Source organism: Lemur catta, chromosome 3 (assembly GCF_020740605.2).
Source record: "Lemur catta isolate mLemCat1 chromosome 3, mLemCat1.pri, whole genome shotgun sequence".
NCBI lineage: Eukaryota > Metazoa > Chordata > Mammalia > Primates > Lemuridae > Lemur > Lemur catta.
Window position 1 is genome coordinate 79377568 of NC_059130.1, and position 16360 is coordinate 79393927.

Sequence of the window (16360 nt, forward strand, 5' to 3'; positions counted from 1 at the left end):
ATATATATATGCCATGAGGGCATATCAATTCACACATCTGTGTGTGGGGGTCCAGAAGTGAAGATGAAGAAGGTTACGATACTAATTGTCATCTAAGCATCTCATTTCGCAAGATAAAGTTTTAAGGGTGACCTAAATTAATTCCTAAAACATAGGCTCATTTATTTGATAGATTTACCTTATTTATCACTCAATAAATATTTCACTATCACTGTTAACATAAGGATGGATTACAAGTCTATTTCCATCACTGAATAAGCTCAATGAGAGCAGAAATCTAGTGTTGCTTTTCACCATTTTCCTGGTGTTTTGAAAGGGCCTAACACATAGTTGGCTCAGTAACTATAAATGAATGAAGCAGCTCAGTTTCAAAAAATTTTAATTCTTAATGGTGCAAACAACACATTAGTTTTTGACTTACTTCTTTTTGTAAAACTACCTGTGAAACATCTTAGGAAATTATAAAATTTTTAGTGATTTTTTTTTTTTTTAAGGTTCTTCAAAATGACTAACACAAATAATCCTGGTATAAGATCTGAAGACAGACACAAAGATTAAAAAGTATAATAAATCTCTTTGCTCAGAAAATGAAAGGATTGCCTGCCTAGAGATAATGAAAGACAAAACAAGGGCTGGGCGCGGGGGCTCACGCCTGTAATTCTAGCACTCTGGGAGGCTGAGGTGGGTGGATTGTTTGACCTCGGGAGTTCGAGACCAGCCTGAGCAAGAGCGAGACCCCGTCTCTACTAAAAATAGAAAGAAATTATATGGACAGCTAAAAATATATATAGAAAAATTAGCTGGGCATGGTGGCGCATGCCTGTAGTCCCAGCTATGCGGGAGGCTGAGGCAGGAGGATCCCTTGAGCCCAGGAGTTTGAGGTTGCTGTGAGCTAGGCTGACGGCATGGCACTCTAGCCCGGCCAACAGAGTGAGACTCTGTCTCAAAAAAAAAAAAAGACAAAACAAGAAATCTACTTCTCTATAAATGAAATTTAAGAATAAATTTCTTCATTTTTAATATAGAGTATACAGAAATAATAGCAGAGAAATATATGTCTGTAAGCATATCATTAGCAAAATTTAGAAGACAAAATACTCAATAATACTACATCGTTTAGAAAACTAGAAGACAGCATATTTCTTGTCCAGGTAAAAATATATTCTTGCATGATTAATATGTAAAATATGCATGTGTCCAAAAAATTAGATGCCATTATAGACCAATGGTATTAGGAAGTAGAACTGGAAGATAGGAAGAAAGAAAACAACAGAGGATTATAAATTTAATGAGGTGAAGAGATGACCTAATTTCAAAAGGATTTGTTTTTAAATATGCGGAAAAAAATACATGCTGCTTCTGTGAAATGCAGTTATGTTATTAACTGGAAAAAATTACCTTGGCATAAAAACTTTCTATGGGTCCTACTCTCAAATAAGCATTGGCCAAGTAAATCTAAGTGGATATGCACATTTTTCCAACATGCTGAAAATACACTTGAGAAAGTCAGAAGAAGCTCAAACAGGTAATGTATTGGTGATGCTCCTAAAGTAGCTGGTGATGCACACATCTAAACACTACACCACTCAGTTCATGATACTGGGGATTTGTATGTGACCAAGGCACTTTTACACATTGGTCTTATAATGGGCACAACATTAGGAAATGACTTCTTTTTGGGTTTCAAGGAAAGTTCAAAATTTGACTAGACAAAAATGATTAAGCATTGCCTGTATTTTCTGTTCCTGGATAATCAGTACTACTTGCAAAGATATGAAACTTGATTTTTTTTTCATTTGCCTCACGCAATAAGAATCACTTTGCAATGAAAGCAAAGTTGAAAATGGAACAAGTCATGAGCAGAGTAATTAACACCACCAGTGCCTTATGTTCCCTTGGCTAGGACCACAGATAGATCAATGCCTGATGAACTGAAAGCATGACGTGGCAGTCTGTTACACTACGTAGGGGATAAGTGACTTGAGCATGGCATGATATGACATGATGCTGAAGAGACATTGAAAGAAATTGCACTGTTTGTGTCATCCAAGCAAAAACATCTACCTCAGCTCACTAGCAAAGGCTGCATTGAAAGCCTGGCCTTTTGGGTTGACTTTAAAATCTAATTAAATGCTTTGAATATTTTTTTGGCAGGGCAGTCACAGCTGGCAGCATAAATGTATAATTTGATTGACTCATTCTCGCTCAAAATTGTTGATTTGGAAGTATAATTTGGCAAAGAATAATTTGGCCAATTTTCCTACTGAACTCAGTTTCCAGAAATAAAAATGATGGCCTCAGCTACATCCTCACAACATTACAAGAGTGAAAAACTGGATTCCAAACATTCTTATTGAATTTCAAATTTTATGAAAACGAGAGGACTTTATTCAGTTCACCTCTCTCAATTAGTCTTGATGGTGTAAACACAGTGCTAAGAATGGAAGGCCCTGCACTGCAATGCAGTGCGACACAGCAGAGGTGGCCAGGGGGGATGGAGGCCGCAGCCCACTGTGCACGGGCAGGTTCCAAGTATGCAAAATCATCACACCCATGTCCCCAACCCTGGGGCAGCCAACCATCTCTTTGCACAGTTTGCTGTACAAATATTATTTTCTGTATGTCTTGACATACAAAAGGTTGGAAAGCATTACGTAACTATATTGAAAAGCAAACACTTTTTTAAAGTAAGCAAAGTTTTTATACTGTTCAGATGTGCATGTTTGGAACAGCTATCTTCCATTATAGAATCCTTCCAGTTAAAGGAGTTAAGGGTGACATTTCTGCTGCACGTTGCAATGTAAAATATACATCCTGCCAGTGACATCTTCATATCAGAGTTCCAAATCTATACCAAAGGAGTAATTAATTACAGAAGAAAATTTTGATGATGAAACACTGCTTTTTTAAAAACTTGGAATCTCCACCTTTAGAGCATACAACAATATAACATGTCAACACATTTGTATTTTTATATGCTTTAATAAACACACAGAACAATTGATAGTATCTCTAGAATTTTTTGATATTTGACCTTCTTTACCTTCAAAATATTTTGTAAACAAGGTAACCGGCTCAGAAAAGTTAAGTAAGTTGCCTCCAAGTTAACAAAGCTGGTATAGGGAATCAAGGAATTGAAAACAGGTCTGTTTGATGCTACAGCCTGTGACTTAATCCAGCATGTACCATAATGACTCAAATGTGACCAGGAGATCAAAATTCAAGGAAGGCCGGGAGCGGTGGCTCACGCCTGTAAATCCTAGCACTCTGGGAGGCCGAGGCGGGTGGATCGCTCGAGGTCAGGAGTTCGAGACCAGCCTGAGCAAGAGGGAGACCCCGTCTCTACTAAAAATAGAAAGAAATTATCTGGACAACTAAAATATATATATATAGAAAAAAAAATTAGCAGGGCATGGTGGCGCATGCCTGTAATCCCAGCTACTCGGGAGGCTGAGGCAGAAGGATCGCTTAAGCCCAGGAGTTTGAGGTTGCTGTGAGCTAGGCTGACGCCACGGCACTCACTCTAGCCTGGGCAACAAAGCGAGACTCTGTTTCAAAAAAGAAAAAAAAATTCAAGGAAAAAAACTGGGAAATTGAAGTTAATGACTAAGTTTTTAATGAAGCTAATACTCTTCTAAGCAATGGTATAACAATGAAAATATACAGAAAAATACTTAGAGGCAAAGCTTGGTCCACAGATATAGAAGATATTGTTAAACTTTTTGAAAATATGAACTAAAACTTACTCTTGGAGTGGGTGACAAGCTCTGGACAACGAACACCACAGGGTTTCCCGCACTCTTAATGGCCTCAACGGCTTCTCTGTGGGAGGCATTCTGCAAATCCACTCCAGACACCTAAAACACAGAGGCAGTTTATTTCAATTAGAAAAGCACTAGCTGTGGTGGATGGGTTAATTCAAAATTTATGTGTATTATCTACTTATGAGAGCAGCCAGAGTCTAATGAATTAGACTACAGCCGGAGGAAAATAAGATTGGGCCATAAAAAAGCTTTGCTGTTTTTGGAGAATATGTTCAAGGAAAATGTTTCACCTTCAAGAAAAGTAAACAAGACAAATATATTAATAACAATATCCCTGGTTGAGTAACTCAGTCAGTAACAGAACCTTAAGATGACTGGGATCGGGGAGAGGGAGGGAGGAAATCTCTATGGACTTTTATCATCTCTCCATTCAACTGAGAGGAATGATATTTTACGCAAATTGCTTATTATCACAAAGGAGTAGCTGAACATTTCTCAAATTGTATTAAAAAAGAAGCATAAAAAAATCTTCAGGTTCTTTTACTAAAACTATTCTGTGTTCAGTAAATTTGGGTTTCTCATTATAGAAATCTCAGAGAATCTAACTTGCTAACGTGCCCATAAATCTCCAAGAGCGCTCTGTATTTCCTAAACATATGTAACAGAACTACTTTTTCAAACCTGTAATGTAACAAAGCCTTGGTAAATGTTGGGGTGGCCTATGGTCAGTGGATGGCAACAATCTGTGGATACTACTTTGCTATAAAAGGACCAAAGAAATAAGAATGTAGGTGGAGAGGGATGTGGGATCAAGGGAGGTTTTTAGATAGAAGGTATTACAGCAATAATGATGCAGTGGAGAGAAAAAAATGATGAGGAAGGAGAGAGAAGTGACAACTGTAAGAGCAATATCCTTGGACAGTCAAGGAGGAATGATTTCTGCTGCACACATTAGAGATTGGCTTTAGAGAGAGGCACAAATCTACTTCCTCTGTTGTTAGAGATGCAGTTAGAAGATTGGTATGAACAGGAAGCAAGGGGAAGTTCCCTCTGACAGCCTCTATTTTCCCAATAAAACCTGAAACTAGGACGATAAACTCAGAGTAAGACTGAAAAAAGAAGTATAGGAGATTTGAAATATTAATAGCTACCTATAAAAGTAGGAGACTAGAGGAATATTATAGGACAGCAGGGATGAACTAAAGACCCACGTGAGGGGGTGGGTCGTGAATTTCAGATGTTACTTTCTCTAGCCATGCCAGAGACCTGGAATAAGCAGAATCGCACTTGACTAGAGTGTGGTTCTCCTAGGTAAGTTCGGTGAAAGGAAGGAGGACTAGAAGAGTTGGAAGTATGTGCAAGGGAGAGACAGAATGGTCAGCCCCTGAAGGTGAACAGGTTGAGGAGGAAAGTGAGCATACGAGAAGCTTAGGGACTCGGATGTGAGTGCCTGTGATATGATATGATATATATTAATACTTGGTCTTCGCCCTTGTTCCAATCACAGAGTACCTAAACCCCTTAAAATTTCCTAGGTGACAGCAGTGTCTTCTGTTATTCATAAAGACCCCATTCAGATCACACCTGAGTTTATGATAATGAGGTAGCTTAGGGTAGAGCTCTTAGAAGCCAGTGACCAGAAACACCAAGTGATTAGAGAATTAGAGGGTTGGAACTTTCAGCCTCTACTCAGAGGGGTGGGGAAGGAAGGGAAGGTGGGGGGCTGGAGATAAAGCTCTGTAAAAATTCTTAAACGACTGTAAGATTCTGGGTTGCTGAACACGTGGAAGTGCCAGGAGGGTCGTGCGCCTAGAGAGGGCACGTAAGTTTACACCACCCCATAACTTGCCCCTATCCATCTCTATATCTGGCTGTTCATCTGTAGCCTTTGTAATATCCTTAATAATAAACTGGTAAGTGTATGTAAGTGTTTCCCTGAATTCTGTGAGCTGTCCTAGCAAATTAATCGAATCCAAAAAGAGGGTTGTGGGAACCTGTTTGTAGCTGGTTGGTCAGAAGTAGAGGTAACAATCTACTACCTGTGATTGGCATCTGCAGTGGGGACAGTCTTGTGGGACTGAGTCCCCAACCTGTGGGATCTGACACCAATTCCAGGTACATAGTGTCAGAATTGAACCAAATTATAACACATCCTGTTGGTGTCCACTGGAGAACTGGTTGGTGTGAGGGGGAAAAAACCCATATCTGGTCACAGAAGTGTTCTGTGTTGAGTGTGAGAGTAAAAGGAAAATGTCTGTGAGAATGTGGAGAAACTGAATCACTCATGCATTGCCAGGTAGAATGTCCAATGGTATAGACATGCAAACAGTTTTACAGCTCTTTTCAAAACTAAAAATGGACTTAGCATAAACCCCAGCAATTACATTCTTGGGTATTTATGCCAGGGAAATGAAGACTTATTTTCACTCGGGAATTTGTATATAAATGTTTATAGCAGCTTTATTTATAATAGCCAATAACTAGAAACTACCCAAGTGTCTTTCAATGGGTCAATGTTAAACAAACTGGTACTTCCATATCATGGAATGGTAGGTATTGCTATAGTTGGAATGTATGTATTCCCCAGCCAAAAATTCATATGCTGAAATCTTCACCCCCAAGGTGAAGGTACTAGGATGTAGGACCTTTGGGATGTGATTAGGTCGCGAGGGCTCTGCCCTCAAGAATGGGATTAGAGTGGCCTCATAAAGGAGGCCCAAGAGAGCTAGTTTGTCCCTTCCACCACGTAAGGGCACAGTAAGAAGGCACCGTCTATGAATCAGAAAGCAGGTGCTCATTCTGCCAAGCCAAGCACAATCTGCCAAGGCCTAGATCTTGGACTTCCCAACCTCCCGAACAGTAAGAAATAAATTTCTCTGTTTATGGTATTTTGTTGCAGCAGCCTAAATGGACTAAGAGAACTACTCAGCAATAAAAAGGAATGAACTATTGATACACACAACAAATTGAATGTACCTCAAGGAAATCATGCTGAGTTTTTTTTTTTAAAGGCAATCTCAAAAAGATACATAACACATAATTGCATTTATGTGACAACTGTGAAATAACATAATTACAGACATGGAGAAACAAATTAGTGGTTGCCAGAGGTTAGGGACGGAGGAGGGAGGGGAAGGGAAGTTTTGTGGTAATGATACAGGTGAGTCTCTTGAATGTGATGGTGCACATGCAAGGTTTGACACGTGATAAAATTGTATAGAGCTACAAACACACACAAATGAATGCATGCATAACTGGTGAAATCTGAATAAACTCTATGCATTGAGCCAATGTCAATTTCTTAGTGTTGATATTGCAGCACAGTTGTGTAAGATATTAACATTTGGGAAGCCTGAGGGAGGGGTACATGGGACTTCCCTGTACATTCCTTTGTAACTTCTCTCTATGGATCTGTAATTATTTCAAAATACAAAGTTAAGAGGAAAACAGATAAAACAAAATACAAAATCAATATTTAAAAATTAAGTTCAAATAGATCAGTCATCAAAGTAAAAGATGAATTAATCTCACTTATTTACTCGATTATCAATTTAGATTTTAAAAAAGCAAAATGGCAGTTGTATGTTGCTGACAAAAACTACAACTAAAACAAAATGACAAAGAATGGTGAAAAGGAAGGAATTAAAAAAATGTACCATGTAAATTACTAACTAAAAGAAAGCAGGATTACCAATATTAACAAAATAGAATTTAAGGCAAAAATTAATTAATAGGAATAAAGAGGAAAACTACATAATGTCAAAAACAAATCACTAAGGAGATATGAAGTTCTATGAAGCTAACAACAAAACCTTTAATATATACAGCAAAAACAGAATCACTAAGAATAATGAACAAATCCATAATCACAATAAGAGACAAAAACACACCTCTAACTGAAACTGAGGGGGAAAAATTTGGCAAGGATATAGAACTCCTTGTGTGTTTATTTAACTGCCTAGTGCATCCACTTGGATGTCAAAAGGGCACCTTAAACTCAACATACCCAAAACGTGTCTCCCCAAATCTGCTCTTCCTGTAGTCTTCCCTGTCTCAGTAAATGGAAATTCTACCTTTTATTCTTGCAGCTAAAAAGTTTTTAAATTATCTTTCACTCTTTTTCTCCTCTGCATTCAATCTGTTAGTAAGACGTGTTGTTCTCCTTGCAAAATAGACCCACAATCTGACCATGTCTCATTATCTCCATTGCTCTCCTGCTGGTCTGGGCCATAATTGTGATTGTGTCTCTCCTAAATGACTGCAACAGCCTTCCAGCTGAAGTTCCTGCTTCCACCCGTTCCCCAGAAGTGAGAATACTCCTTTTAGGCATCATATATGTGCTCACAACTCTCCAGCAGATTTCCATGGCGTTTAGGGCAGGTGTTCCAGGCCTCCCAAGCTCTGCACGAGGTGGTTCCTTACTCCGCAAGCCTTGCCTCTCCTGCCTTACCCTGTGTTCACTCCACACCAGCAACGCTGGCCTTCCTGCTGCTCCCTGAGCACACATCCAGGAAAGCTCCTACCTCAGCTTCCTCACTTTCTTCCTCCCCGAAAATTTGTCCCAGTATCATCTTCCACAACAAATCTATTAAAATTCCAACTAATGCTTTCATAGCACGCTGGCACTCCTTACCCTTCTCCCCTGCTTTATTTTTCTCCCTAGCTACTTATTACAATCTAACATTCTACGGATCACTTATTTTCACTCTCTATCCCCGCCCCCACTATCATGTAAACACCATAAGGGAAGGGGCTTTTGGTCATTGTCTTCACTGCCATATTATCAGCGGGCTTAAAAAAATTTTTAAGCATTTTGCAGCACAAATATAATTCAACATTTGCATATACAGAACAGCTTTATGTAATTCTTTGATTTAATCCTCACAAAAATGCTATTGGGTCTAAAGTCTCAGGTGGGTCAAATAATTTGTCTAAGAATACATAGTAAATTGAAAGGACAGAGTCCAGCCTTCATGAACTCCAGGGTTCTTTCCTTTCTGTTAGAACTGAAACACCATGGCTGATGGTTAGCAGCATATCAAGAACAAGCAGACTGTGATTGGAGATACCTACTGTGGTGCCACCCAATAAACCCAATGTAAAGAAATGTATCACATTCAGACCTCAGGGCATTCTCAGTGCTTTGATGTGCCTTTAAAACTTGGCTCCTACAAAGCCTATCACATGCAAACCATGGATCCACCCTTCCCCCAGTGGGGGGGTCAACTCCTTTTTCTAAACAAGCATAGATATTACACTGACACACAATTATAAAATTTAGAGCTTAAAAACAAAAATTTAGAGCTCATTAAAGACTGTGGGAGAAACATAATGCCCACCATCTGCCCCATTCTATATAGAGCCCTTTGTTAGCTAAATTATTTTTTTTTGCAATCAACTGAGGTTTTTGTTTTATCACTTTATTTGCTTACCCTGTCCTACTTCAGAAACTTGTAAATTGTGCATACAACGTACAAACTAAGGCATATAAATAGAGCACACTAATTGTACACACATACTCCCCAACAGAAGAAAGGTCTTCTGGGTATGTTTCAAACAAAAATAGAACTTTAATATCATTTACCTCAAGGATTTTATCTCCAGTTTTAAGTGCATTTGTTTTTCCTGCTGGACTGTCTTCTAAAACTTGTTTGATAAATATACCTTTAAGCTCCTCTCCATTCTTCAGGCGTTTTATAACAGTTTGTCCACCAACAATACTGATACCAAGAGACACATTGGGTTCCCTAAAAATCTCAACACTATAAAAAGAAAAAAACAAAACTCACTCATTAACAAGTTAATTTAATCTGTTAGGCTGTCACTGTAAGTATTTAGCTTGTACCAAATCCTTGTGACATATTTTATTATATAAAAATAAATTTTCTAAATATGTTTTTTAAATGTTATATAAATTTTACCTAGTTCCAAAATTATAAGATGCTATAAATAATTCATGATATGCAGAAGTTTCAACTGTGAAATGGATAGATTTCTAAAACAATAAATATAACTCAATATTCAGAGAAGATTTAGTTAGGCCTTAGTGTTCCCATCTCTTATTACAATATATTTTCTGTGATTAGTCCCTTCCATTTATATCCACAATGTTAGCAAAGAATGGACTGAGGAAATAACAAATGGGTGAAAAAAATCAAGAAAGCCACATATATCATTTTGGCAAAAAAGCAGAGACTTTCTGAATAAAATTAATTTGCCACTGAGAGGCTCATTGCCCAAGCTGCTTTTCCCAGTCAGCAGGTTTAACTCTAGTTCTTTAATAAGAGGACAGATTTTATTTGCTCCTAAGGCTAGAAGGTTTTCGTTTCTTCCTACCTCCATGTCACTTTTAAAAAGAAAATAGGGAATGAAACTTATCCCCCTCAAAGTATTATAGATTGTGCTTCAACTGCAGAGATGTGGCCAATAATTTAAAAGTAAGTCAGAAAATAGCAAAGAGTTTTTAAGACAAAACTCAGAATTCAATTACATGAAAAAAACACGTTGGATGGAGGTGGTGGAATTAATAATGCATAAAGATTAGAGACAGTAGCTAAAGGAAGACTTTTTATCATCTTAAAGTGCAGTCTTGGTGAGTTCTTAAAACTACAATGAATCCAAGGGAAGATGGGTTTCCAACATATTCTGTTAGCACTAGCTTGGACTTCCCCCCACCAGGGGAGGAAGGCAGAGATAAATTGATATATACTAGAAGCTTCAGCTATTGTTGCTGTCTAGAAAAAAGCAGCTTTATTGTATTCAAGGCAGCTTTATCTGACTTGCTTAATAACACAGTGATAAACTGTACTTGGTCCATCAGTTTACTACCATACAAGGACATCTGTAAATTGCTTTCTCTGCAAGAGTATCAAAGATTTTCCTAATACTGGTTATAGTTTTTTGTCTGGCTAAAAATCTCTAGATAAGACAAAATGAAGCTAAAATTTAGGCCAGCTTCCATGTAATTATCCCAGTTCCTCAACCATTAGAGTATGACTCAATGATGCTCTGTTGAGTTAAAGAAAACAGCAACTGATTAAGCCCCTACTGAGAAAGTCAGTAATGTCATCCACATACATTCTCGGTGGACCCCAGTGGCTGAAGTTTGGAGTTTCTTCTCCTTCACCTTCTTCTCTCTCAGGTAACTCACTGAGGAAGGAGAAAGAAAAAAAATGCACACAACTTACAAGACACGCTGTTATTATTAAAGGTTCTTGGAAAGTTTTGAAATTGCACAATCTGTAAGCAGTTAAATAGTTCTTAATTTTTAAGCTTTTAAAATACACACATCAATAAATATGTAAAGCAAAAATTTATTGCTTTAACATTCAACAAATCCAAATCCCCACCTAGCACCAGAAAATCATAGAATTATTATAAATCTTTTCTTTTTTTTTTTTTTTGAGACTGGGTCTCACTCTGTTGCCCAGACTAGAGTGCAGTGGCATCATCATAGCCCATTATAACCTCAAACTCCTGGGCTCAAGTGATCCTCCTGCCTCAGCCTCCAGATTGGCTGGGACTACAGATGAGTACCACCGTGCCTGGCTAATTTTTCTTATTGTTTTTAGAAGAAGGGGTCTCGCGCTTGCCTTAGGCTGGTCTCAAACTCCTGGTCTCAAGCGATCCTCCCCCTTAGCCTCTCAAATCACTGGAATTACAGGCATCCATCACTGTGCCTCGCTATAAACACTTCTATTGGTGACACTCTAGAGGCTATTTTTTAAAAATATGTGTTTGATTTGTACAATTTCACATTTGTTTCTCTATCAATATATAAAATATATTCCTTACAACTTATTATGGACTGACTAGCTAACAGATATAAATTGACATGTGTCATATATATCAAGTATAAATCAACATACACAGGTAAACATGATACCTCTTTCTAGATTTTCCAGTAACTCTAATCCTAAATAATTGCCGTCATTTATATCTCATGAATATTTTGTATGGTTATGTAATACTTTTCAGTTTACACATTTATACTTAATTAGTTACAAGAGTAATGTGATCTAAAAAGGGTACAGAAAGACATTACCATATATTATCTGGAAGAAAAATCAGGCATCTTAAGTTCAAGTCTAACCTGTACTGTGAAATAGGTATGTGACTTTGGATCATCAAATGAAATATGTCTGATATTGTAAATTGCATTACTCTATATAAAAATGTGGCACCATCTCTTCCATCACAATTGCATAAACACCCTCTAAAGTAAGCACAGCAGGTCATATTATTATTTTACACACGAGGAACTAAGGCTTAGACAAGGCTCAGACATACTACACAACCTCACAAGCTCTCCACATGGGTCCAAATCTGTTTCAGCGCTAAGTTTCAATGCTCCATTTTTCTCTGAACGCTCAAATAAGGCCTGTAAAAAACAGCAAAACTCCACCTTCTTGCCCCTCTATGGACTTTCTAAGATAAAACAGTCTTAAGGCCATGTGAAAAGGAGAAAGCCAACCCAAACACCAGTTAAGAAATTGGGATCATTAATATTTCACTCACTACCAGACATCTTTCTTACCTTAGCCAGTCTAATTTCTCTATGAAAGTATAAAATGCTATCAAAGTATCACAGTATTCAGGGAAAAACAATTTGGCAAATGCTTGCTGGTTACTTATCTAATGTCTTTTTCTCCCCTTCTTCCTTACCAACATAACCCCTCTTTTATTCCAGGTGGCATTATGCCAGCTTTGAAGAAAATACATTTTGTGGACTTTTAGCTAATGGGAACCCTGTTCCACAGTTCTAATCAGTGATATGGAAGCAAAAGTCCTGGGATGAGATTTCCAGGAAAACTCATCAAAGAGAGGGAGAATCAGCTGGCAGAACCCGTTTGCTCTATGCCTTCCCCTTCTTCTTGCCTAAAACGCAGAGGTGATACTAGTGGTGAAGCATCCATCTTCAAGTCCTAAAGAAACAATGAGGACTAAAGCCATACATTAAGGACAACAGAGTAGAAAGGAAGAAGGTACTTACGACCCTGATGACAGTAGCACCATACCATCCTAAAACCACCTTCTTCAAGACTTTTTACATGAAAAAAAAATTAAGCTGTTTGGTTAAGCCACACTAAGTGGGGTTTTCTGTTCACGAGCAGCTGAATGCAATACTTCAATGAAACACCCATGATTCCACCCACTTAAATGAACTATCGTCACTTTACCCTATCACATTATCATTCTTTGCACATGTGCACATATATAGGCATTGGATAGTTGTGATCATAGCACAAACTTTCATATTTTGGTGATCTATGCAATAGTGATAAGGATTAAATAAGATATGACTGGCATCTAACTGAGCCTCATCCAACATTCATTTCCTTTATAATTTTTTAACTTGAATTTATATCAACATTTCCCTAAATATTATCGAAATCTTTTTCATTTTTTTATTTAGTAGTCCCTTAATAGTTCATGGTATTGATGTAATTTATCTGCTATTCCAGTATACAATGAACTTAGATTATATCCTGTTTTTTGAAATATGGACATTACTGCAAGGAATATCTTCATGTTCTGCTATATCTTAGAATTTTCCTTTAAATAATTATTAATTGAAGTAAAATTGAAAACTAAAACCAAAACAACACTGAAATCTTCCTCCTCCCCATTTTCCACTTTCCTGTACCCCAAATCATGATAGGCAGTACAGGGAAAAAAAGGCAAGTATTTTTACTATGGCACATTTATACGATCATTAAAGGATTTAAATGCTTTAGTTTTTTTTTTTTAAACAACCTAAAATAGAAGAGAAACCAAGCCTTAACAAATAATAGGAGCTATTTGTTTTTCTATTTTAAAAAGTAAACACTAAAAATCTCCTGAACTGCCGACTCTCATATATAACTCAGAAGAGACATATTCTGTCTAGAATATGAAAAAGTTTAGCTTTCTTTGATAAAGTATGTAACAAAAGGACTATTCTGGTGGAAGAGACTCACTGACTTTTTCATGGCATGTTACCTTTCTTCTGGGATCTGGGATACACATATTTTATTCAAACTATTGCATATTTAACAAGAGATAAAATTTGTGAAAGCTTATCCAGATAACGTGATTAGTCTTAGAAATACAGCCACAAAAGATGAGCAACTATACAAATTAATGCAATCGCTTTACATTGAGGAATGCATATAATTTTAACCCCAATTAAAGTTTAACTGAGAAAATAAAATACTTATGTACATATTAAGATATAAATTTGCAGAAACATATATGAAACTTTAACAAGGGACTTCTAATGGCAAATTTTATAATTTGTACTGTGATTAAATATGACCAAGAGCTTAATCAGTTAGAATCTCAAATCTTAAAATAACCGAACTTTCCAAATCCACAGAACATACAACACCAAGAGTGACCCTAACGTAAACTATGGACTCGGAGTGATGATGTGTCAGTCTAAATTCATCATTGTGACAAACGTACCACTCTGGTAGAGGGGTAGGCATGGGGTGGGAGGGGGTATATAAGAAATCTCTGTACCTTCCTCTCAATTTTGCTGTGAACCTAAAACTGCTTTAAAAAAATAAAGTCTTAAAAAAATAAACTGAACATTTCATTCAACCAGAGTCTTTTGTTTTGTTTTGTTTTTTGTTTGTTTTTTTTTTTGAGACAGAGTCTCACTCTGTTGCCCGGGCTAGAGTGAGTGCCGTGGCGTCAGCCTAGCTCACAGCAACCTCAAACTCCTGGGCTTAAGCGATCCTACTGCCTCAGCCTCCCAAGTAGCTGGGACTATAGGCATGCGCCACCATGCCTGGCTAATTTTTTCTATATATACATTTTTAGTTGTCCAGATAATTTATTTCTATTTTTTAGTAGAGATGGGGTCTTGCTCAGGCTGGTCTCGAACTCCTGACCTCCAGCGATCCACCTGCCTCAGCCTCCCAGAGGGCTAGGATTACAGGCGTGAGCCACCACAGCCGGCCTCAACCAGAGTTTTATAACCAATTTTTCCCCAAAGGAATTAACCATCCAACAGAAACAATGCTTTTTATTTCAGGCCTTTATAACAAATGCCCAAAGCTATTGTTTATAGATTTGGGGGGAAAGATGGAGTGCCCCATTAGTAAACACGTGGGTATTAATAGTAACACTTGATCAGGATATACAAATTCTTTGCAAATAAAATTTTCAACGTGATACAAAACTCAGATGACTCCAGATACCCAAGGTGACTTTGCGTCTTTAATAATACTTATTCTGATATAAAATTTCTATATATTAAGCTCTACAAGGGTCAAGTAAACTTGGTGCCTGAAAATGATGGAAGCAGAGAGAGCCCTGATTGTGACTACATGATCTCAAGATTTCTTTTTTCTCTATACAGATTATATATGGCAATATTCTGTGACACACCACAGGGGATATGAGCGTTTAGAACCAGGGAGAATAGGCACTGTGTTTGCCAAACTACTAGAGTTACTTATACAGATGTTCTATAGGATTTTGAAGGTGCAAAGCAAATTATTACCTGATATCAGTATATAAAGAATTAGGCGTTCCCTTACATTAACATTTAAAATGACACAGACATTATGCTGAGCAAAAGAAGCCAGACATGATAAAATACATACTGTATGATTACATTTACATGCTTTCTAGAACAGGGAAAACTAATTCTCAGTGTTAGAAAATAAGATTAGTGGTTGCCTGGCACAAGATACACAAAGGGGTGGGGGAGAACTTTCTGGGTGATGAAAATGTTCCATATCTTCATTGGAGTGTAGGTAACATGAAGACATACATTTATCAAAACTCAGCAAACTGTACTTTAAAATTTGTGCTTTTTATTTTAATACGCAAAATAGCGTTTAGGAATTTTGTTACGAAACAGAAGCTCAAGCCATAAGAGTAAGTAGCTTTCTCAGGTCAACTGCCCTTCTCTTCTGGCCTTCTGTAGGTCCTGGATTACTAATCAAAGATCTAATTATATTTTGAAAGGCATTAGTGTAATATTTCTCTGTACCTCTTCTCCTAATGTTTCACATTCATCTTCATCCGCAGTGTGGGCCACAGCTGCAACAGCATGGTAAGAACTGGAAAGTGTCACAGACCCAGGCCACAGCTCCCTGGAAATCTTCCCTTTGTCCTCCCAACTCAAACACTCCAGAGTAGCCCTCTCTCTGAAATGCACAAATTCATTCTCTCCCTTATCCTCCAACTCCCACCAATGCTCTGAATTTACACATAATTTTTGGCAGTTTAATTCAAAAGTAAACCTATTAGATAAACACCATTTATTTAGAAAGCACTAAATGCCAGGCACTTTGTAGGGGCTTAAAATATAACATTAACTCAATTAATCCTTTCCCCAACTACGACGCCCTGCCTCCTGTTTCGCTTCCCAAAGTATCCAATACCTGAAACCACTTCTGTTCATTTGTATCCTATTATATATACCTTACCTATTATACCTTACAATGCAATTTTTTTTTTTTTTGCATTTTAAATACAAGTCTTTCATCTCAAGTTCATCTTCCCAGACTGACACTTTGGCTGGGATTGAGCCTATCTTATTACTTAAAAAAAAAAAAAAAAAAACAAATCTAGGCTGGGCACGGTGGCTCACGCCTGTA

The 16360-nt window shown here is 37.5% G+C and overlaps 1 protein-coding gene across 8 annotated transcripts in view; it reads right to left on the reverse strand.

Moving 5' to 3' along the window:
* Window positions 1–16360, reverse strand: part of PATJ (PATJ crumbs cell polarity complex component) — a 337132-nt gene that overhangs the window by 201426 nt on the left and 119346 nt on the right. For all 8 annotated transcript variants that reach the window (XM_045547880.1, XM_045547882.1, XM_045547878.1 and 5 more), the window contains exons 23-25: window positions 10842–10913; window positions 9349–9526; window positions 3747–3857 (exon numbers count right to left, since the gene is read on the reverse strand). In XM_045547880.1, coding sequence (XP_045403836.1) covers window positions 3747–3857; window positions 9349–9526; window positions 10842–10913 — 361 coding nt within the window. The remainder of the gene's footprint in view (window positions 1–3746; window positions 3858–9348; window positions 9527–10841; window positions 10914–16360) is intronic.